We start from the raw sequence: 22,867 nt of genomic DNA on the forward strand, positions 1-22,867 counted from the left end.
GATTTTCAGAAGGGAAAAATAAATCACTGCCCACTAACAGAAAGCTAGAATGGAGGGTTTTAATTTCTCTGGAGATGGTTCACGCCTCTTATCTGAGGGATGAGAGAACTGCAATGAGCCCTCATTTTCGTCTGGGTTGAAAGCTCAGCTTCATTTGGTCATAAAAGGGCAGCAGAGTATATTACTGCCAGGAGCTGTTCGATTTATTTAGTTTTTTTAAATATGCTTGAATGCTGTTCACTAGGGGCTGGGGAAGAGTTCTCTGCAGAATGAGCATGTCAGGGGAACCTGGACTCTTCTCCCTGAGGTGCTAGGTTTCTACCTGCAAGGAGGCTTAAAAATAAATAAATCCTCAAGGTGTATTTATATAAACTGCCTTAGGAGGAGGAGCTTATCTTACACACCCTGGCTGCTTTTTAAGTGCCTTCCTCTAAAGAATATCGGTGGAAAATGTGGGACAGTTCACTGGGTCTGAGTTACACATTCCGGTTGCTTAAAATTGTTGGGATACTGCCAGGGAGACAAAGGCCATTATGGCTCCATGTCGATTCCGGACGATCCATCAATCTCCCGTAGAAACGCAGTATCAGTCAATTAGCGACACAAGCCTCAGAAACAGCTGTCCACATTCCAAGGACTGGTGCACGCCCTTTCGCAGAGTGTCCACAACGAAAGATGCACTCAGGAGAGCATTATTTACAACTTTATTCAGCGTTGGTCAGAACAAAGAAAAACATGACTGCCTGTCTGCGTGTCAAGGCACAGAGAGAGAACAACAACAGCTATATACAAAAACAGAAACTTCCTGTGAGCCGGAAGTACGCAGACTTTGTGACTCACAGCAGCCTGCTCCCTTTTTAAGGAGGAATGGAAATATCCTAACAAAAATGCCTCTACATTGCCTGGGTGGAAAATGGGCACAAGCCTGTCGAAACACCTCTGGCTTTTGCATGGTTGGAATGTAAACCGTTTTGCAAAGGTAGAATTCGCACCCATAGCTCTGTTCCCGTTTGCCTCTGGCGCCTGAAATTCTGAATGCACCTGAAAGAGGCTTCCCCACTCTTGATTTTAGAGTCATAGAACTGTAGAATCAGAAGAGACCCCCAGCGGCCATTTAGTCCAATCCCCTGCGATGCTCAAAAATCCTTTTTGGGAATTATAGGGACAGAACTACCTAAATTGTGTAGAAATTTATTTATGTATGCTACTAGAGCAGCAAGAATGTTACTCGCCCCAAAATGGAAAGGAAGTCCCAGCTAAGGAAGAATAGATAAAAAAACTTATGGAACGTGCAAAAATGGCAAAACTCGCCGGAAGAATAAGAAATCAAGATAACAAACTTTTAATAAAAGAATGGAAATGATTTATTGAATCTTTACAGATCAATTGTAAACAGATAAAAACATTTGCATGATTATTGTAATAACCTGCAGTTTGTATTTAAAGTAGATACTGTAATGAAATGAGCAAATTAAATGAATTTGGAGATGCAGAAGATATTAAAAAACAAATTTGAGGAACCACAGAAAGAGGGGGAAGGAAGTCAAAATTTGGAAATGTTAAAAGGATTGTAAAATTAGTGAAATGTATAAATTTGAAAAGTATAAATGACAGGCGGCCAGCCAACCTCTGTTGGAAAACCTCCAATGACTTGAATCCACTGGTATGGATCCTACCCTCTGGATCGCCTCCAACACTGATTCTGCTAGCTCCCAATCTCCCATTTGGTCCGAAGACCGGTGGTGTTGTGCAATGGTTAGAGCAACAGTCTGGGAACTGTCTTCCATGGACATAGCCCTCCTTGTTGATAAAATCAGGAACTGGGACAGAGCAGCGGGAGCTCACTCCATCGAGGGGATTCAAACCGCCAAAATTCCGATCGGTTCAGTGGTCTAGACCACAGCGCCACCCGCATCCCAGCTCCTGCCAACCTAGCAGTTCAAAAGCATACCAGTGCAAGTAGATAAGTAGGTACCGCTGCAGCGGGAAGGTAAACGGCATTTCCGTAGGCTCTGGTTTCTGTCACGGTGTCCCGTTGTGCCAGAACCGGTTTAGTCCTGCTGGCCACATGATCCGGAAAGTTGTCTGCGGACAAACGCCGGCTCCCTTGGTCTGAAAGCGAGATGAGGGCCGCAGCCCCATAGCTGCCTTTGACTGGACTTAATCATCCAGGGGTCCTTTAAATGTAAAGGTAAAGGACCCCTGCCCTGCCAACCTAGCAGTTTGAAAGTACATCAAAGTGCAAGTAGATAAATAGGTACTGCTCTGGCGGGAAGGTAAACGGCGTTTCCGTGCGCTGCTCTGGTTCGCCAGAAGCGGCTTAGTCCTGCTGGCCACATGAACCGGAAGCTGTACGCCAGCTCCCTCAGCCAATAAAGTGAGATGAGCACCGCAAACCCAGAGTCGCCGCGACTGGACCTAACGGTCAGGGGTCCCTTTACCTTTACTAAAGGACCCCTGACAGTTAAGTCCAGTCATGAACGACTCTGGGGTTGCGGCGCTCATCTTGCTTTACTGGCCGAAGGAGCCGGCGTTTTTCCGGGTCATGTGGCCAGCATGACTAAGCCAATTTTGGCGCGACGGAACACTGAAACCAGAGCAGCACACGAAAACGCTGTTTACCTTCCCGCCAGAGTAGTACCTATTTATCTACGTGCACTGGTGTGCTTTCGAACTGCTAGGTTGGCAGGAGCTGGGACTGAGCAACGGGAGCTCACTCCCTCGCGGGGATTCGAACCGCCGACCTTCCGATCGGCAAGCCCAAGAGGCTCAGTGGTTTAGACCACAGCGCCATCCGTGTCCCGAGGGGTCCTTTGCCTTTACCTTTTCGATAAGATGAATTTGGCAGGTGAATCCCTTGCCCAGACTCTCTCTTGAGCTCTCCAAGAAGAGGTTGGATAGTCATCTGTTGAGTATGACCTACAATCTTCCTCCCCCCATCCGCTGCTGTGTGGTTTTAACCCCTTGCAGCCCGTGCTAAACTCCCCCTTGTCTTTCTCGCTGCCTGCAGTCATCACTCTCTGCTGCATCTTCAAATGCCGTATTCCTCGGACCAAGAAGGAGATTGAGGCTCGCTACGCCAAACGCCAGGCTGCCAAGACCTACGCAGACAAGCTGGACACAGTGCCTCCGCTCAATGAACTCACTGAGATCCCAGGAGGTAGTTGTTTATTATTATTATTATTATTATTGTTTGGTTTTTCAGATTAAAATTTTACAGCCATCTATCGAACATAGGTAATAAAGACAAGATTCCAAGGAATCTCGTGGACTTCCCTCCTCCCCTTTGTGGGTCCCATTGTTAACCCTTTCCTCCTCCATCTTTAATCCAAATCTTTTACCTCTCCATTGGGTCCAAAATTCACCATTAAACTACATGTGTCATTCCTACACTTTGTAGAGGTGGCATTTATGTTGTGCGCAGGGTGTGTTGTGTTGTATGTGTGTTCACCTGCTACATTCCCTACCCTTACTGGTTTTTGTTCTTGTTTTTGTCCTGCATTTTGTGTTTTTTTATCTTATTTTTTGCATTGTGAACCATATCGCTATCTGTGCCTGGAGAGCAGTACAGTGGTACCTCGGGTTAAGTATTTAATTCGTTCCAGAGGTCAGTTCTTAACCTGAAACTGTTCTTAACCTGAAGCACCACTTTAGCTAATGGGGCCTCCTGCTGCCGCCGTGCAATTTCTGTTCTCATCCTGTTCTTAGCCCGAGGTACTATTTCTGGGTTAGCGGAGTCTGTAACCTGAAGTGTATGTAACCTGAAGCATATGTAACCTGAGGTACCACTGTATACAAATAATGGTGATGATGATAATAATAATATTTCAAGTCTAAGCATGCCGCTAATCCTCAAAGGTTCTCCTTCATTTCCCTTCCCTTTGCTGTTGCACAGTTCTCTATCCCTCTCTCATTCTCTCTTATATCCTTTTCTGATTCTCTGCCCCTTTCAGGCTCCACTGAAAACCTCCCAACTCTCTCTGGGCAAGTCGACTCCCTTCCTCTAAGTTCTCTGCCGGTGGTGAAAGAGGAAGACGAAATAGCACTGCCAATCCACTAGGGGGCACCCTCTGCCTACGATTTTCCTTTGGCTTGTTCTCGCTTTCTTTGGAGAAGGACTCTGCTGCAGCGATTTTTGAGATTCTGCCCCCTTCCTTCGCTTTCGACCTCCTCCTTCTTCCAGATCTCCTTCTCTGATTCTGCCGTTTTCCTCTTACCGCTTTCTCTCTCGCTCACTACATAAAGAGGACATTCCAGCCACGGAATCAGGCTGTGTAACGCTCAATTTATTCAGCTCTGTTGAACTCAATGGTGCTCCCTTCAGATTGCAGTCAATTTAATTTGTTTTAAAACAAAAAACCTGCCCAGCTTCAAACAAAAGTTCTGCAGCCACCTGGAATGCTAGCATTAGCTTTTAACCGGAAATTCACCTTGCGAAAGGAAAGCGTTTCCATTCAAATGGCTTGCATGAAGTAGGAACCTCGCCAAAGAAAAGAAAAAGACGTACCTAGCCTCTTCTGGATCATTTCCCTAGTTTTCTATGCTAAGCGCCCACTTGGAAGCTTCATTAGCACCTTGTTCACTTTGCTGGAGGAAGGAACGTCCATCAGTAACTTTGACACTCTGGCAGATGAGACCAGTCCAGAACAGGGACTTCTCCAGAGGACCTCCTGTGGCTTTCTCAATGCGATGGGAAGATTCAAGGACAAAGAAACATTTCAACATTTCAGTCTGGCATAGTATAGTATCAAGAGCAGAAAGGACAAGGCTTCTTTGGGCTGATGAGGAGTTAGACCTAAAATAAACAAGATTACCCAGCAAAAGCCTGCTCACACCTCTCTCTTTTTTAAAAAATAAATCTTTATTAATTTAAAATAAATGCATTTATGAAAAACAGACATACATACAAGTAAACAAACAAATAACAGAAAAATCAAACAAACCACCACACTATAAGATATAAGAAGATTAATATAATTATCATCATATACACTCCTGGTACTGAACACAATTATAAAATTTATAGAAAAGAAATTTAAAACTGACTTCCAATTAATCTCACTGTACTTTGTCTATCCATTACTTTATACCACACAGTTACATATTTCTTATATAATTTCTTTTTACCTCCCTACAAACTTGTATTTATACAATGCAGGGATCAGTCTAATTCTGCCAAGATGTTTCCTTTTATTCCTTTTAGTTTTCTAAATATTCTTTAAAGAGTCTCCAATCCTTATAGACTTTTTGTTTTGGTTGGTCTCTTACTCTTCCTGTCGCTTTCGCTAGCTGCAGATATTCTACCATTAGAGCATGCTCACACCTCTCATTGAGTTTGTAGGTACAAATCCAAGAGGATTGCCTGTAATTACCATATTTTTCGCTCTATAAGACGCGCCAGACCATAAGACGCACCTAGTTTTTGGAGGAGGAAAACAAGAAAAAAAATATTCTGAATCCCAGAAGCCAGAACAGCAAGAGGGATCGCTGCGCAGTGAAAGCAAGCATCCCTCTTGCTGTTCTGGCTTCTGGGATAGCTGCGCAGCCTGCATTCGCTCCATAAGATGCACACACATTTCCCCTTACTTTTTAGGAGGGAAAAAGTGAGTCTTATAGAGCAAAAAATACGGTATATTTTGGGAATAAAATGTGTTCTTACGTAGCTGCATTGCTTTATACTTTTCGGATGTCCTACAATCATATTATAAAGTACTTGAGTTCTATGCTATAAATCAAGCACTGCCAGGAGTCTTCCAATGTATCTCTTATCAATAAAAATAAATAAATGGTGTGGCGTGAGATTTATTTATTTTTTAAGCATGGCCCAGAAAAAAAAGTTTGAGACTCACTGCCCTCTTTGAAACCCATCCCTTCCTGCCTTAAGTTTTCTTCCTGGTTTTTTTCCCCATGAAACGCCTCCGTTGACCTATGAAATTGGGGTTCTTTATCATACGTGTCTCCAGTGCTGGATTTACGTATAAGCTAAACAAGCTATAGCTTAGGGCCCCACTCTCTTGGGGGGCCCCAAAAAGGGGGGGAAACCCTGGGTGCACATTTCCAAAATATAAGATTAAAAAACTTTTTGTAATGTGCAAATGGCTTTAGATACCTATTAGATCCATAAATTGCTATCTATCTATCTATCTATCTATCTATCTATCTATCTATCTATCATTATCTATCTATCATTATCTATCTCTATCATCTACCTACCTACCTACCTATCATCTATCATCTATCTTTCTATCTATCATCTATATCTATCTATCATCTATCTATCATCTATCTATCTATCCTATATCTTTATCTATCATCTCTCTACCTACCTACCTATCTCTATTTATCTCTATCATCCACCTACCTACCTATTTATCTGTCTGTCTGTCTATCTTTATCTATCATTATCTATCACTATCTATCTATTTAGCTGTCATCCGTCTATCTATCTATGTATCTAAATTTGCTCATTTAATTACAGTATGTAGTTTAAATATAAACTCTTATGAAACTGCAGTTTATTACAATAATCATACCAATGTTTTTATCTGTTTACAATTGATCTGTAAATATTCAATAAATCATATATTCAACACAAAAAACAGTGACAATTTGTTGCTGACAAAGGACAGCTGGACATATAAAGGGCCCCATTACCTTCAGTAGCTTAAAGGTAAAGGGTAAAGGGACCCCTGACCATTAGGTCCGGTCGTGGCTGACTCTGGGGTTGCAGCGCTCATCTTGCTTTACTGGCCGAGGGAGCTGGCGTACAGCTTCCGGGTCATGTGGCCAGCATGACTAAGCCGCTTCTGGCGAACCAGAGCAGTACCTATTTATCTACTTGCACTTTGTTGTGCTTTCGAACTGCTAGGTTGGCAGGAGCAGGGACCGAGCAACGGGAGCTCACCCCGTCACGGGGATTCAAACCGCCGACCTTCTGATCGGCAAGTCCTAGGCTCTGTGGTTTAACCCACAGCGCCACCCACGTCCCAATTTTACAATATGCAGAAATTAATATGGGTAGAGAAATCAGAGAGAGGAGCTGAAGGAATTCTTAGGGGGAAGGGTTTGCTGGGGAGGTGGGAGGTGGGAAAGGGGGGGGGATAAAGAAGATGATTTTTTTTGATAATTTGTTATGTTGAAATTGTTAATAAAAAATAATAAAAAAACAAATTTAGGATTTAGGTGGGGGTTTGTTTGTTTTTTGTGTAAGAGTTTTCATTTTTGCTCTCTCTCTCTCTCTCTCTCTCTCTCTGGTCCTTCCTTGACAGCTGCGACCCCCGGGGAAAAGAAAGAGGAAGAGGAGGAGGTGCCCACGGTCTCTGGAAAGGTTGATGCAAAGAAGAAGAAGAAAGACGAGAAGAAGTCAAAAAAGAAGGAAGGAGAGGAGGGGGAGGAGTCCCAGAAGGAAGAGAAAGGGGGGAAGAAGAAGGGAGGAAACAAGAAAGACGGGGAGACGGAAGACGAGAAGAAGAAAGGGGAAGAGGAGGGTGGGGGCAAGGACAAGCCCAAGGGGGCCGGTGCCAAGGGAGGGGGGAAAGGGGCTGGGAACCCCAAGGGAGCTGGGGCCAAGGGAGGTGGGGGCCCCAGAGCTGGTGGTGCTGCCAAGGGAGGGGGGCAAGGGCCTGGGACCCCCAAAGCTGGCGGTGCCAAGGGAGGTAGGCAAGGACCTGGGACCCCCAAAGCCGGCGGTGCCAAGGGAGGTGGGCAAGGCCCTGGGACCCCCAAAGCTGGCGGTGCCAAGGGAGGGGGGCAAGGGAGTGGGACCCCCAAGCCTCCAGCCAAGAAGCCCCCACCGAAGAAGTGAGCAAGGGGGGGACACAGGAGGGATTTCCCCACCACCACCCAAAGGCAGGGTCTTCAAACGCCGTTTTCGTCCTCCGCACATAGCTATGCAAACCTCATGCCTTCGCTTGACCCAGAAGAGTCAGACTCAGAAATTGAGCGAAGTGAAAGAGAGACTGACTCTGCAGATCAGAGCTGGCTGTTCGACCCCCCCCTTCTCAAGATAGACACTGTTAGCTCTCAAGAAAAGGAAGAGGTGGATGGCAGTTGGAGCGCCGCTAGGCAACCAGCAGATAGGCAAAGGTCTGAGACTGTGTCAAATGAAAATGGAGAGGGTGAAGGCCAGCTTCTCAGTCCCCGTTCTAGGAGACTGGATAAGATCGGAGGGCAACGGAAGGCCAAGAGGGGAAAGGCGGAAGTTTGGCATCCTTCCTGCTGTGGAAGGGGCGAAGATTCAGACTGACCAACTATCGTCAATGTGAGGAGGCAGGAGGCCATGCTCTGGATGTGTTTTGTTGTAAATAAATGTACATAAAACTGCCGGAGAGTCAATACTCGCTTGCCTGCCAGAGATTATTACAGTTGTGCTCAGACGCAGCCTGAAACTGTGTAGGAAAGACCCTGGAGAGGAGGGGTCCTAGTGGACACTGGGTCAGCAGGGATATTCAATCCTTGCAACTGTTTTATTGGGGCGAGACCTCCTAGTAAGAGTTGCTGAGACCACCAGGCCTGAGCTGTTGTTTGTTTCCTCGAATAAAGATTTACTGTTTTTTCCCCTCCATAAGGCGCACCTGACAAAAAGGCGCACCTAGTTTTTAGAGGAGAAAAACAAGAAAAAAAATATTCTGAACAAAACAGTGGATGTATGATTTTTGTGGTTCATGCTGTGGCCACAGACATGTGATCTGACGGTGAGTTTGGGATAGCCCAATGCAAAAAACCTGAGAATCCATGTGGATCCGTGCTTTGTAACCACGTTTTAAGTGGGGAGGGAAGGAAAAACACTGAAGGGACAAGGAACACGCGTGGGGTGGGTGGAGAAGGAGCTTTTCAGCTCGCTGAGCCGGGGAGGGAGAGAGGGGCACGGTTGCTTTAAAGGAGCCAACCGGACAGGAGCCGCTTACACCCGTGTAAGTGGCTCCTCTCTTCTCCTGCTTTGCTCCTTTAAAGCAAGCAGTCTCTCCTAATCTCCCTCCTCCCCGGCTCAGCAAAAAAGCTTTGCTGCTATTCAGCCAGCTGAGCGGGGAGCGAAGGAGAGAAAGAGAGCACTCTCGCTTTAAAGCAGCCAATCGGACAGGAGCCGCTTACACTCGTGTAAGCGGCTCCTCTCCCGCTTGGCTGCTTCAAAGTGAGCGACAGAGGAGGGAAGGAAGGGCAACCATAGATCTTGCAGCAGATCCCCCTGCCATCCGTAAGCATTCGCTCCATAAGACGCACAGACATTTCCCCTTACTTTTTAGGATGAAAAAAGTGTGTCCTATGGAGCGAAAAATATGGTAACTTCCTTGGCCTCGAGTGATTTATTGTTTTTGCTGCTGACCTACCCGATTCCAACTCTGACATCTGCAGAAGCCCCAATTTAAATGATGTCCTCTCCTTCTGAATATATCACTAGCTCTTTGATTCTTTGAACTTGAGCAACTCTTTAGACATGTGAAAAGGATGCCTGACAGGTAAGGGCCACTAACTTAACAGAAAAACTGGTCCGACCACTTCAGCCGGTTCCTTCTTCCATGGACGCCCATCTTACAGATGTAAAACCACAAGCCTGAAAGGGACCCCAATATATCATCAAATCCCACCCTATCCTATAACAATATGTATACCTTAATGCATCCATTTCATCCCCAAGTCTTCATACATTCTCTTTTTTAAAAAGATTTTTACTGATACAGCAAGGGGGAAAAAACCACAAATACCAAATTACACACAAGAATAACCATAGACACATAATTTTCTTAGCAAACAATAAAACATATTCCTTCCAGTAGCACCTTAAAGACCAACTAAGTTAGTTCTTGGTATGAGTTTTCGTGTGCATGCACACGAAAGCTCATACCAAGAACTAACTTAGTTGGTCTTTAGGATGCTACTGGAAGGAATTTTTTTATTTTGACTATGGCAGACCAACACAGCTACCTATCTGTAAATAAAACATATATTGGTCTTAACACTAAAGACCCAACCTCCCATCTATTCCATATTTCAATTTCATATTTCTTATTGTCAATGCACACTTTTATCATAATTAAACTTATTCTGAATATATCTAATTTCTTATATCTACCTTGGAACTATTACTGAAGTTCCTCGAATGCTGCAACAGAATTTAAACTACTATATTTATTCTTCAGATATTCTTTGAGACCTTCCCATTTTGAAACAAATTCCTGTTTTGATTTATTCTTTATTTTTTCTGATAGACCATCTAATTCTGCATATTCTGTCAGCTTTTGGGTCCAATCTTGTATAGAGGGGATTTCATTACTCTTCATACATTCTCATTTCAGTTTCAGACGCTTTTTCTATGTGTGCGAGATGCAAAAAAATAAAATAAAAATCCAGCTTTTTTGTAGTTTAGAAAGTAATGAATATTCACATGTTTACCGCTGGTGAAAGCAGAACACCTATTCGGCGGGGGCGGGGAAGTAAGGCACCTGTTCGTACTTTTTGGATGGAAATTGCAATTTCAAAGTTGCACATTCTCCTTAGAGGCAATCAAGATGTTGATCTGCGTTGTGGGAAGAGTGGGGGAGGAAGAGTATTGAAACCTCTTACTTCTGGGACTTGTCAATCAATGTCTGCGATTAACGAGAGAGAACGCAGGGAAATGGAGGCGTGTTGCCGGTTAAATATTCCACCGCAAGAAACTCAAAATTGTTTGTGATGCCAGGGGGAAATGAGTGGATTCTGATTGACTCGAATGCCGCCTTAACACCAGCTAAAAGATTCGGTCATCAGAATGGAATGCACGTCATTTTTTCGGTGTGTTTGTGTGTGTGAAACCTACTAAGCATGACCCAACCAAATAAAGACCCTCTATTATTAAACAGAATCTAGTGAACTTCAAAGTTCTATCCCCATTTTCCACCCTGTTAGAGCTCTATGGGGACTCAGCTTTGTTGTTGTTGTTTCGTCGTTTAGTCGTGTCCAACTCTTCGTGACCCCATGGACCAGATCACGCCAGGCACTTCTGTCTTCCACTGCCTCCCGCAGTTTGGTCAGACTCATGCTGGTAGCTTCAAGAACACTGTCCAACCATCTCGTCCTCTGTCGTCCCCTTCTCCTTGTACCCTCCATCTTTCCCAACATCAGGGTCTTTTCCAGGGAGTCTTCTCTTCTCATGAGGTGGCCAAAGTATTGGAGCCTCAGCTTGATGATCTGTCCTTCCAGTGAGCATGTTCCAAAGTGCATTATACAAATGTGCCACTAGATGTGCTATGGAAAATGCAATATATTTTTATAAACTTTTTTTTAAAAAAAATCATTTTCACAATGTTTTTTTATATGTGTCTAGTTTCCACCTATGTCATAAAGGGTAACTAGAAGAATGACAACGCAGATTTTCCTACTGTTCAGCCCAACCGGAGGCCACTACAGCTTCTTGAAAATCTGAATCTGACAGCCCTGTCTGAAGTGCTCTGTTTGTCCTGTCCCAAGTCTTGCTTAAAGAACCTTAAAAGAGGAGTCTGGGGGGGGGATTGAGGGGGTGAGGATTAGAAATTATCTGTCAACAATGACAGGCAACCTAGTCACCGTCTTATTCCACACTAGGGTGAACGATCTGGCATTTCTATTTAAATCACTATAATTATTTCTAAATTTGCATCTGGACGTTCAGATAAATGCATGCAAATGTTATGCAAATCCCTTTCGGCGCTGCATCCTACTTATTTGTGAGAGTCATCTCATTTCTCTCTGGAATAACAGACATGAATCTGCTATTCTAACTTTATCCTTCCTGGACGGGGGTGTTTTCAACCTTTCAGTTTCAGGCAAATTGAAAGCGCATTTTCTTTTGAAAAGTGACACAGCTAGGGCTGGATTTAGGTTTGATGAGGCCCTAAGCTAATGAAGGTAATGGGGCCCTTTATATGTCCAGCTGTCCTTTGTCAACAACAAATTATCACTGTTTTTTGTGTTGAGTATATGCTATGTGGTAATTTATGGACCTAAGAGTTACCAGGGATGCGGGTGGCGCTGTGGGTTAAATCACAGAGCCTAGGGCTTGCCAATCAGAAGGTCGGCGGTTCGAATCCCCGCAATGGGGTGAGCTCCTGTTGCTTGGTCCCTGCTCCTGCCAACTTACCATTTTATCAAAGTAATTGCTGAACTGAAATAGTTAAAGCTATGGTTTTCCCAGTAGTGATGTATGGAAGTGAGAGCTGGACCATAAAGAAGGCTGATCGCCGAAGAATGGATGCTTTTGAATTCTGGTGCTGGAGGAGACTCTTGAGAGTCCCATGGACCGCAAGAAGATCAAACCTATTCATTCTGAAAGAAATCAGCCCTGAGTGCTCACTGGAAGGACAGATCCTGAAGCTGAGGCTCCAAGACTTTGGCCACCTCATGAGAAGAGAAGACTCCCTGGAAAAGACCCTGATGTTGGGAAAGATGGAGGGCACAAGGAGAAGGGGACGACAGAGGACGAGATGGTTGGACAGTGTTCTGGAAGCTACTGTAGAAAAGACCCTGATGTTGGGAAAGACGGAGGGCACAAGGAGAAGGGAACAACAGAGGACAAGATGGTTGGACAGTGTTCTCAAAGCTACCAGCTTAGAGTTTGACTAAACTGTGGGAGGCAGTGGAAGACAGGATTGCCTGGCGTGCTCTGGTCCATGGGGTCATGAAGAGTCGGACACGACTAAATGACTAAACAACAATATTAATAGTGAAATTTTTGGGGGGACCCCAAGAGAGTGGGGCCCTAAGCTATAGCTTGTTTAGCTTATACATAAATCCGGTACTTTTGAGTATGTCTCCAGTGCATTGGACTGGCGTGGGATTCTGAAATGTTTCCCCATCCTGCTCCAGATTTAATTCAGGGAGTGGGAGAGTTGTGTACCTCCAACTATTGGAAGTTTAGGAAACTGTGTATTCCTTGACACTACTGGGAGGTAATGATAGACCTGTCGTCATCAGGATAATCACCATCTCACCGTCATTAACTAGGGATCCTTTCGATGTAAATGTGAACCTGCCTTTCTCAATCACTGGGCATTTCTCTCTTCATGAGGCTTTGTAAAAAGACTGTGATGAATTTCTCAAAAGAATAGGTTGATTGGGAGTGGGCAGAAAACCCATTTGAGTTGGTTGGAAGGTAACCTGCAAAGCTATTTGTGGTCCCATCGAGATATTGTGCTATTTTCTGAAAGACTGGAACAAATCCATGTTCTGTTTGAAAGACAACTTGAAATATACTCGGAGTCCTGTAGTGATTTCATGCTCTTTCATGCGAAAGGCAGGGCTGGATGGATCCCAAGCCGGAATTAAGATTGCCGGAAGAAATATCAACAACCTCAGATATGCAGATGACACAATCTTGATGGCAGAAAGTGAGGAGGAATTAAAGAACCTTTTAATGAGGGTAAAAGAGGAGAGCGCAAAATATGGTCTGAAGCTCAACATCAAAAAAACTAAGATCATGGCCACTGGTCCCATCACCTCCTGGCAAATAGAAGGGGAAGAAATGGAGGCAGTGAGAGATTTTACTTCCTTGGGCTCCATGATCACTGCAGATGGTGACAGCAGCCACGAAATTAAAAGACACCTGCTTCTTGGGAGAAAAGCAACGACAAACCTAGACAGCATCTTAAAAAGTAAAGACATCACCTTGCCAACAAAGGTCCATACAGTTCAAGCTATGGTTTTCCCAGTAGTGATGTATGGAAGTGAGAGCTGGACCATAAAGAAGGCTGGTCGCCGAAGAATGGATGCTTTTGAATTATGGTGTGGAGGAGACTCTTGAGAGTCCCATGGACTGCAAGAAGATCAAACCTGTCCATTCGGACGGAAATCAGCCCTGAGTGCTCACTGGAAGGACAGATCGTGAAGCTGAGGCTCCAATACTTTGGCCACCTCATGAGAAGAGAAGACTCCCTGGAAAAGACCCTGATATTGGGAAAGATGGAGGGCACAAGGAGCAGGCGATGACAGAGGACGAGATGGTTGGACAGTGTTCTCGAAGCTACCACATGAGTTTGACCAAACTGTGGGAGGAAGTGGAAGACAGGAGTGTTTGGCGTGCTCTGGTCCATGGGGTCACAAAGAGTCGGACACGACTAAACGACTAAACAACAACAACATTGCAGCTTGTAAATCAGTGATTGAATTGCCCCCCAAACACACTGTGGACTCATGTTCAGCTTGAGGTCCACCGAGACTCCTGGATCCTTTTCACATGTACTGCTGGCAAGCCACCTGTCAGCTCCTGCCCAAATAAAATAGCGCTTGAAGCATCAGGGCTGATAATTCCCTTGCGATTGTCCATCTCCCACGAAGCAGCTCCACCGAAAAGACAACTTTGAAGCTACTTTCTCCCAGGTCACAGCCTTTCAGATATTTAAAGATGGTTCTCAAATCTCCTCTCGGCCTCCTCTTTTCCAGGCTAACCATACCCAACTCCTTCAACCGTTCCTCATCAGGCTTGTTTTCCAGACCCTTAATCATCTTGGTCCCCCTCCTCTGCACACATTGAATGTGGTTCAGAGGCTTCAGGCAGCTTTTGCTGGTCTTAGCTTAATTTTTTGACCTAGACATTCTTTGGACAAGCCCCATTGTCCCCCGATCAGTATGTATCATTTGTTCATCTCCAAAATCTACAACACAATTCTGTCTGGGAATGCCCAAAGGTAAAGGAATTCTGGAATAAAATTCTAAAGGTTATTAATAAAAATTTTAAAGTGAAGCTTTCAATAGACTTTGATTTCATGACAATGGGTAAACATTGATACCCAGAAATAATCCTTCAGGTTAAGAACTTTGCTTCAGGATTACAGGTTACAGACTCCGCTAACCCAGAAATAGTGCTTTAGGTTAAGAACCTTGCTTCAGGATGAGAACAAAAATTGTGATCCGGCGGCGCGGCGGCAGCAGGAGGCCCCATTAGCTAAAGTGGTGCTTCAGGTTAAGAACAGTTTCAGGTTAAGTACGGACCTCCGGAACGAATTAAGTACTTAACCTGAGGTACCACTGTACTTGGAAACACAGCTATAGAGAAAGGTGACCAGTTTACCCTCAAAGCTATGATATTAGCAGGAAAGACAATGATAGCTTTAGGTTGGAAAGATAGAGAAAAATGGACAGTAGAGGCATGGAATAGTTATTTGTTTGAACTTATTCAGTCAGACATTGTCGCAGTCATGTCACAGGAAACAACGTGGAAGGTCAAGTCCACCACGATAAGGAGCAGATGGAACCCCTATCTTCAATGGATAAAAACTACAGTGGTACCTCAGGTTACATGCGCTTCAGGTTACATACGCTTCAGGTTACAGACTCTGCTACCCCAGAAATAGTGCTTCAGGTTAATAACTTTGCTTCAGGATAAGAACAGAAATCATGCTCTGGCGGCACGGCAGCAGCAGGAGGTCCCATTAGCTCAAGTGGTGCTTCAGGTTAAGAACAGTTTCAGGTTAAGAACAGACCTCCGGAACGAATTAAGTACTTAACCCGAGGTACCACTGTACTAGAACAAAAGACATTCGGTGGAAACTAAAGATGCTATGCCCGTGGCTGAGGATAAGAGTTTGAACCCTTAATATAATGTATGTAAAAATTCTGAACTCGAATAATTTTTTTTTTTTAAGGACACCCCCCCCCAACACAGATTTTCCTGTGTGGGTCCAACCTCCCAAACCCACAGCCCATAACACAGATCATAGTAGATAGGAAAGGATTAGCCAAACATCCCATTCACAAGCAACATTCAGCCAGGGCTCTGTTTCATAGGACTGGGTGTTTGTTTCATTCATAAAGTCAGCCTGTATATGCATTTGAAAATGCCGTCCTCATTCATCCATTCATCCTGGTTCCTTCCTTCCAGATCCTTTACCTTAGCCACCCTGTCTGCAGTATTAACCTCCAGGGATGTTTAAAATATGGGGTGTAGGGAACCGGGAGAAGGAGAGACAGTGTAAGAAGATGCAGATGGGGTGATATAACAGGGAACTGATTAATTAGGTTCCCCTGCAAGACAAATTCATTAAATCCATATCGTGAACACACTGTCTGCGATTCAAAGTCTGGGGCTGCTGTAGCAAAATAATCATAATATAATTTTTATTACATTTTCTGTTTTACAATTTAGAATATTCACTTATACAACCTTAAAATATCAATGACTCCCCTTCTTCCCTTTCCGTGGTTCATTTTAAATATCATAAATCCCTGCATATTTTAGGCAAACCAAACCATTCAGTATTCCATTATTACTTCCATCAAAACTTATTTACACTGTCGAATTTCTCTTAAGGCTGCCAACGTTTTCAAGTGTACACAATTTCCCCTCATACAGTGGTGCCTCGCAAGACGAAAAGAATCCGTTCTGTGATTCTCTTCGTCTAGCGGTTTTTTCGTCTTGCGAAGCAAGCCCATTGACGGATTAGCGGATTAGCGCTATTAGCGGCTTTTAGCGGCTTATCTGCTGATCGGATCAGCTGATAAGCGGCTTAGCGGCTTAGAAAAAGGGGGGGAGGAAAAAAACCCAGCAGGAACTCTCAAGACATTGTCATCTTGCGAAGCAAGCCCATAGGAGATTCGTTTTGCGAAGCACCTCCAAAACGGAAAACTCTTTCGTCTAGCGAGTTTTCCGTCTTGCGAGGCATTCGTCTTGCGGGGCACCACTGTATATTCAATAAACATTTTCCAATCTTCTTTAAACGAATGTTCCCTCTTGTTCTATATGTTAGGTCCGCAAGCTGCACATATTCTATCAGTTTAAGTTGCCATTCTTCTTTGGTTGGGACCATGATCGTTTTCCATTTGAGGGCTAACGAAACAGGGGCCGCCATAGTGGCATACATAACTAACCTTTTTGACACCTGCGAATTTCCATCTGAATTATCCCCAACAAAAAGGACTGGTCTTTTTGGAAATATGTGTTTAAACAGTTTTTTCAATTCATTATACATTATTTCCCAATGCTCTCTTACCCTTTTGCAGGTCCACCACATATGAAAGAATGTACCCTCGACCTCATTGCATCTCCAGCACTTATCTGATTCAGTCTTATACATCTTAGCAAGTCTAAAAGGTAAAGGTAAAGGACCCCTGAGAGTTAAGTCCAGTCGCAAACAACTCTGGGGTTGCAGCGCTCATCTCGCTTTACTGGCCGAGGGAGCCGACGTTTGTCCGCAGACAGTTTTTCTGGGTCATGTGGCCAGCATGACTAAGCCGCTTCTGGTGAAACCAGAGCAGCGCACGGAAACGCCGTTTACCTTCCCACCGGAGTGGTACCTATTTATCTACTTGCACTGGCATGTTTTCAAACTGCTAGGTTGGCAGGAGCTGGGACCGAGCAACAGGAGCTCACCCCGTCGTGGGGATTCGAACCGCCGACCTTCCGATTGGCAATCCCTAGGCTCAGTGGCTTACACCACAACGCCACCCGCGTCCCCCTTAGCAAGTCTGTTGTTGCTGTTGTTTAGTTGTTTAATCGTGTCCGCCTCTTCGTGACCCCATGGACCAGAGCATGCCAGGCACTCCTGTCTTCCACTGCCTCCCACAGTTTGGTCAAACTCATGTTCGTAGCTTCGAGAACACTGTCCCACCATCTCGCCCTCTGTCATCGACTTCTCCTTGTGCCCTCCATCTTTCCCAACATCAGGGTCTTTTCCAGGGAGTCTTCTCTTCTCACGAGGTGGCCAAAGTATTGGAGCCTCAGCTTCAGGATCTGTCCTTCCAGTGAGCACTCAGGGCTGATTTCCTTCAGAATGGATAGGCTTGATCTTCTTGCAGTCCATGGGACTCTCAAGAGTCTCCTCCAGCACCAGAATTCAAAAGCATCCATTCTTTGGCGATCAGCCTTCTTTATGGTCCAGCTCTCACTTCCATACATCACTACTGGGGAAACCATAGCTTTAACTATACGTTAGCAAGTCTACTCGGTGTTAAATGCCATCTGTGCATCATTTTCAAGTAGTTCTCCTTCAGGGAATATCATGCTGTGAACTTCAGATTGCTCTTCCAGAGTTTTCCCCATAATATAAAATCTATATTATGCCCTATAAAGCAATTTTTAAAGGACTGCCGTGTTTCGGTTCTCAGGTTCTTTCAGACCGTGTGAATGAGGTACATTTCCCTTTCAATGTGAACCTCTCTGCCCATACCTGTGACTGCCAGTTCCTTCTAAGTGGAGCTGCTGATGGAACGCAAGACATTCTACATGCAAGACATGTGTTCTGTCCCCCCTGAGCTGAAGTTCAGCTTGTGAGGTCAAAAGATACTCTTGTCGAAGCGCCCCTTTGAGCTATCTGCACATCAAAGCAAGGGCTCCTTCTGCAAATCCACCGTCAATAGCCTTTTGCTTTAAGAATATTTAAAGAGAAAGCCTGCCAAAAAAAGGGGGGCGGACCTCCACATTCCAGTTATCCCGGTGGAACGGGCTAACCATATTCTAATTCCATTTTGCCGCACATTTAACAAGCTCTCCCCCTCTCTCTCAGGTGATCTCCTGCTTCCTCGTTATGAATGTTTACCTGTTTAATTCCAGGAAATTCCGCCAGCATCGCAGACCAATAAAACTGGGAAAGCAGGCAATCATTATGCAAAGATTTAACGAGGACTCCGACTCAAACCGGGCTCCAGCTGGAGATGCCGCCGTCCGCAAGGAAGCAGGCTGAGTTCCCTAAGCATATTAGGATTCAGGAGGAAAGATTTGGGTGGAGGAAACGTTCAAATTTGAGTGGTCCAAGAGAAATGTTGCGTGCCTGATGGGGGGAAATGGCAGTGTGCATCGGGGTAGAGAATTGTTTGGAAATTCCCCAGTCAAGGCCCAGGAAGCAATACCACATGACTTGAAAAAGGGTAAAAGAGTATTGAGAACAGCTCTTCCTGCCAGGAAGTTTTTTTCTGTATGCTTAGTCGAAATCTCCTTTCTTATAACTTGGAGCAAGACATGTCCAGGTCCTTTGACCGTTCCTCATAAGGCTTGGCTTCCAAACCCTTTATCTTCTTGGTCACCCTCCTCTGCACACCTTCCAGAATTTTTTTCCGTGTGCTTAGTCAGAATCTCCTTTCTTGTAACTTGAAGTCATGGGTTCGAGTCCTGCCCTCCAGAGCAGGAGAAAACAAGCTTGTACCTCTTCCATGTGACAGCCCTTGAGGCATTCCAAGGTAGGGTTACCAGACGGCCCCGGTTCCCGGGGACAGTCCGTGGATTTGCAAATCTGTCCCCAGGCAAATTCCGTCCCCAGGATGTCCCCAGATCTTCAAATATGTCCCCAGGAAACGTGGGAGCGGCAGCCTCAGCAGCCCGGAGCCAGCACTGTCTCGCCAGAGTGGTGCATGCTCTAGTTATCTCCCGCTTGGACTACTGCTATGCGCTCTACGTGGGGCTACCTTTGTAGGTGACCCAGAAACTGCAATTAATCCAGAATGTGGCAGCTAGACTGGTGACTGGGAGCGGCCGCTGGGACCACATAACACCGGTCCTGAAAGATCTTCATTGGCTCCCAGTACGTTTCCGAGCAAAATTCAAAGTGTTGGTGCTGACCTTGAAAGCCCTAAATGGCCTTGGTCCAGTATACCTGAAGGAGTGTCTCCACCCGCATCGTTCTGCCTGGACACTGAGGTCCTGCTCCGAGGGCCTTCTGGTGGTTCCCTCCCTGCGAGAAGTGAGGTTACAGGGAACCAGACAGAGGGCCTTCTCGGTAGTGGCGCCCGCCCTGTGGAACACCCTCCCTTCAGATATGAAGGAAATAAGCAGTTATCTTTCTTTAAAAGATATCTGAAGGCAGCCCTGTTTAGGGAAGTTTTTAATATTTAATGCTGTATTGTTTTTAATGCTCAATTGGGAGCCGCCCAGAGTGGCTGGGGTATTTGCTGCCAAGGAGTGTGGTGGAGTCTCCTTATTTGGAGGTCTTTAAGCAGAGGCTTGACAACCATATGTCAGGAGTGCTCTGATGGTGTTTCCTGCTTGGCAGGGGGTTGGACTCGATGGCCCTTGTGGTCTCTTCCAACTCTATGATTCTATAAACTCAGCCAGATGGGCGGGGTCCATGGGGTCACGAAGAGTCGGACACGACTGAACGACTAAACAGCAACAAGACCTTGGTAGAAACAGCGCAATTCTTTTTCCTTGAGTGAAACAGATGGCTTTGTGACAAAGGAAGTAAGGAAGTGCCTGTCTTTGCAAAGGCTGCAAAGAAGATTAGAGATAGATGCAAAGATACAGGGAATGAGGGACTTCCTTTGCAGGCTCTGGTGGACTGAGCAAACAAGACCAAGAGAGAGTCCAACGATCTAGAAGGCAGTTTTGTCACTTGCAGTGAGGGAAATTCTGGTCCTAAACCTCTGGATGACTATGGGGTAGTCACTGCTTTAAGTAACCACCATCTACCTCAGAAGTAATAATAACAGCAACAATTTTATTATTTATACTCCACCGACATGGCCGGGTTTCCCCAGTGATGCCAGTTCATATCAGTCCTGGCCCTGCCCTCCAGGGCCGGATTTAGGTTTGATGCGGCCCTCAGCTACTGAAGGTAATGGGGGCCTTTCTATGTTCAGCTGTCCTTCATCAACAACAAATTGTCACTGTTTTCGTGTTGAATATATGCTATATGGTAATTTATGGACCTAATAGGTATCTCAAGCCATTTGCATATAACAAAATTTTTATCAAAGTAATTGTTGAACTGAAATACAATTATGAAGAAGTATATTAATAGTGAAATAATTATTAAGCTCTAACTTAAAATGATTTTTTATTCATAACAAACTTAATAATGCAAACACATTGGCATTTGGCAATTACAAAAGCTCCTTTACAAAGACTCGACTTGCTATAATATGAAATAATAATAGGTGTAAATATATGATGCAAACTACTAATAATTATAAATAGCAGAATGTAGGCACCATATATATAGAAAGGAGCAAACCAGTGATATTTTAGGGAGCAGGCTAGCAGGCAGGGCACATGACTTACATCCTAGGAGCCTACACAACACAAAACACTGTTGCTGCATGTAGGTTTTATTTTATTCATTTTTTATCTTATACTGTATTTTTCGCTCTATAACACGCACCCGACCATAACACGCACGTAGTTTTTAGAGGAGGAAAATCCGTAGGCATGCCACCCGTAGGCATTCCCTCCATAACACGCACAGACATTTCCCCTTACTTTTTTGGAGGAAAAAAGTGAGTGTTATGGTGCAAAAAATACGGTATTTTGGAAATGTACATCCAGTTTTTTTCTCTAATTTTTTTGGGGGCCCCCAAGAGAGTGGGGCCCCTAAGCTATAGCTTGTTTAGCTTATCCGTAAATCCGGCACAGCGTGTTTCTTGCCAACAGCCTCTTCCTTCGTGCTCCTCGAGAGTAAACCTTTGCATCACTTCCACACCGTACAGGCTGCAGCCTGCGTTTCTGGGTTCAACACTTCCATCCCTTCCTCCTCTAGCAAGGAATTTGCAAAGGCAGCATCACAGGCAATTTATCCTCCTGCTTCCAGGCGCTGCAGATGTGGCAACCAGCATTGAAATAGCTACACATCTCTTCTCCTGCTGCTCTGTTGCAGGGGTAATTTCTGATGCCAGCGTGTTTCTTCTTGCTTTCTCTCCAGAAAGCGGAGCCTCAGCCCTGCTGCTCTCCAAAAAGAACAAATGAGTCACCCACTGAACTCAAATATTGGTGTGGATCAACGAGGCCGCGAAAGGAAAGCGTTTAATTAATTTCACGTTGCGAGTGGAGGCCTGCCCTTATCTTCCAGCGGTTCTAACTGCTTGTTCTTCTGTGTGCATCCATAGACTAGACTGGGGAAAACCATTTCCTAGGGCTGACCCAACCTGGATCCCTGGCGAAAGCAGGTGTAGCCAGACACATATCCCTCTCCGACCTCCTTCCAGACATGCAGAAGGTTTTATTTCAGGGACGCATACCAGGCAGGCAAAAATCAACTTTGAAAGCAGTGGCGTAACAATGACCGCTCCCCACATTAAACGGGGGGCACTCTTTGCATGGTCGCACGCAGACCCCTTGACCCTATGAGGCACCATTAGCACAGGTTTCGCTTCGCCTTCCTCAGGTGGGATACCTGTTGGTTGTGATAGGAATTTTGAGGTCTTAGATATATGTTAAATGTTCATAAGTGTACCAACCAAGCACGTAAATAGATCAGCACAGGAAGACTGACCTGGAACCATTTTTGATTCTCAAACTGACCAAATGTTTTCTCTGCAAGGTCAAAGGAAAATGAAAACACCTCCCCATTGTCTTTTCCTTCACAAATCCTGTCTTAAGGGTATGTCTGTGTTTGAATAGGGTGAGCCTGTGACCTGATTCAGGAACTAAGTATTTATCATTGTTGTTGTTGTTTAGTTGTTTAGTCGTGTCCAGCTCTTCATGACCCCCTGGACCAGAGCACGCCAGGCACTCCTGTCTTCTACTGTCTCCCACAGTTTGGTCAAACTCATGCTGGTAGCTTCGAGAACACTGTCCAATCATCTCGTCCTCTGTCGTCGCCTTCTCCTTGTGCCCTCCATCTTTCCCTACCAAGGTATTTGTTATGTACTGAAGTTCTCACCCTGGGCCAGCAGGGGGATACTGTAGATAGTTTTCACTCAGGTCCACATATGCAAATAAGAAATTGAAAGCGACGTTCAGTGATTGGATAGTTACAGAAAGTTGTTACTGTTGCTTTGTAGTTGAGCTCTATATAAGCAGGATGGCTGAACCCTTCAGCTCAGTTCTGTTCTGGGCCTGTGAATGATATGTTCACCCACAACTTAACAGTATACCTTCTGCGTGTCAACAAAGATTTCAGAAATCTCTCTTGGATCGCTGTATAAAGGCAAATTAGCAGACAGGAGAAAATGTCTTCTGCATGATATTGGCCACAAGTACAGAATCTGCCTTTCGTAA

General features: G+C 44.9%; 1 protein-coding gene and 1 long non-coding RNA gene across 2 annotated transcripts in view; both read left to right on the plus strand.

The window, feature by feature from the left end:
- The window catches only part of TMIE (transmembrane inner ear), a 28,748-nt gene extending 23,265 nt beyond the window's left edge, over nucleotides 1–5,483 (plus strand). Inside the window, exons 3-4 of the mRNA XM_082192673.1 lie at nucleotides 3,011–3,160; nucleotides 3,954–5,483. Of these exons, the coding sequence (XP_082048799.1) occupies nucleotides 3,011–3,160; nucleotides 3,954–4,060 (257 nt within the window). The 3' untranslated portion in view covers nucleotides 4,061–5,483. The remainder of the gene's footprint in view (nucleotides 1–3,010; nucleotides 3,161–3,953) is intronic.
- LOC309515147 overlaps nucleotides 1–22,867 on the plus strand; it is a 454,911-nt gene that overhangs the window by 331,057 nt on the left and 100,987 nt on the right. The window lies entirely within an intron of this gene.

This window comes from Podarcis vaucheri (genome assembly GCF_965113315.1).
Source record: "Podarcis vaucheri genome assembly, chromosome: 12".
NCBI classification, from domain to species: domain Eukaryota; kingdom Metazoa; phylum Chordata; class Lepidosauria; order Squamata; family Lacertidae; genus Podarcis; species Podarcis vaucheri.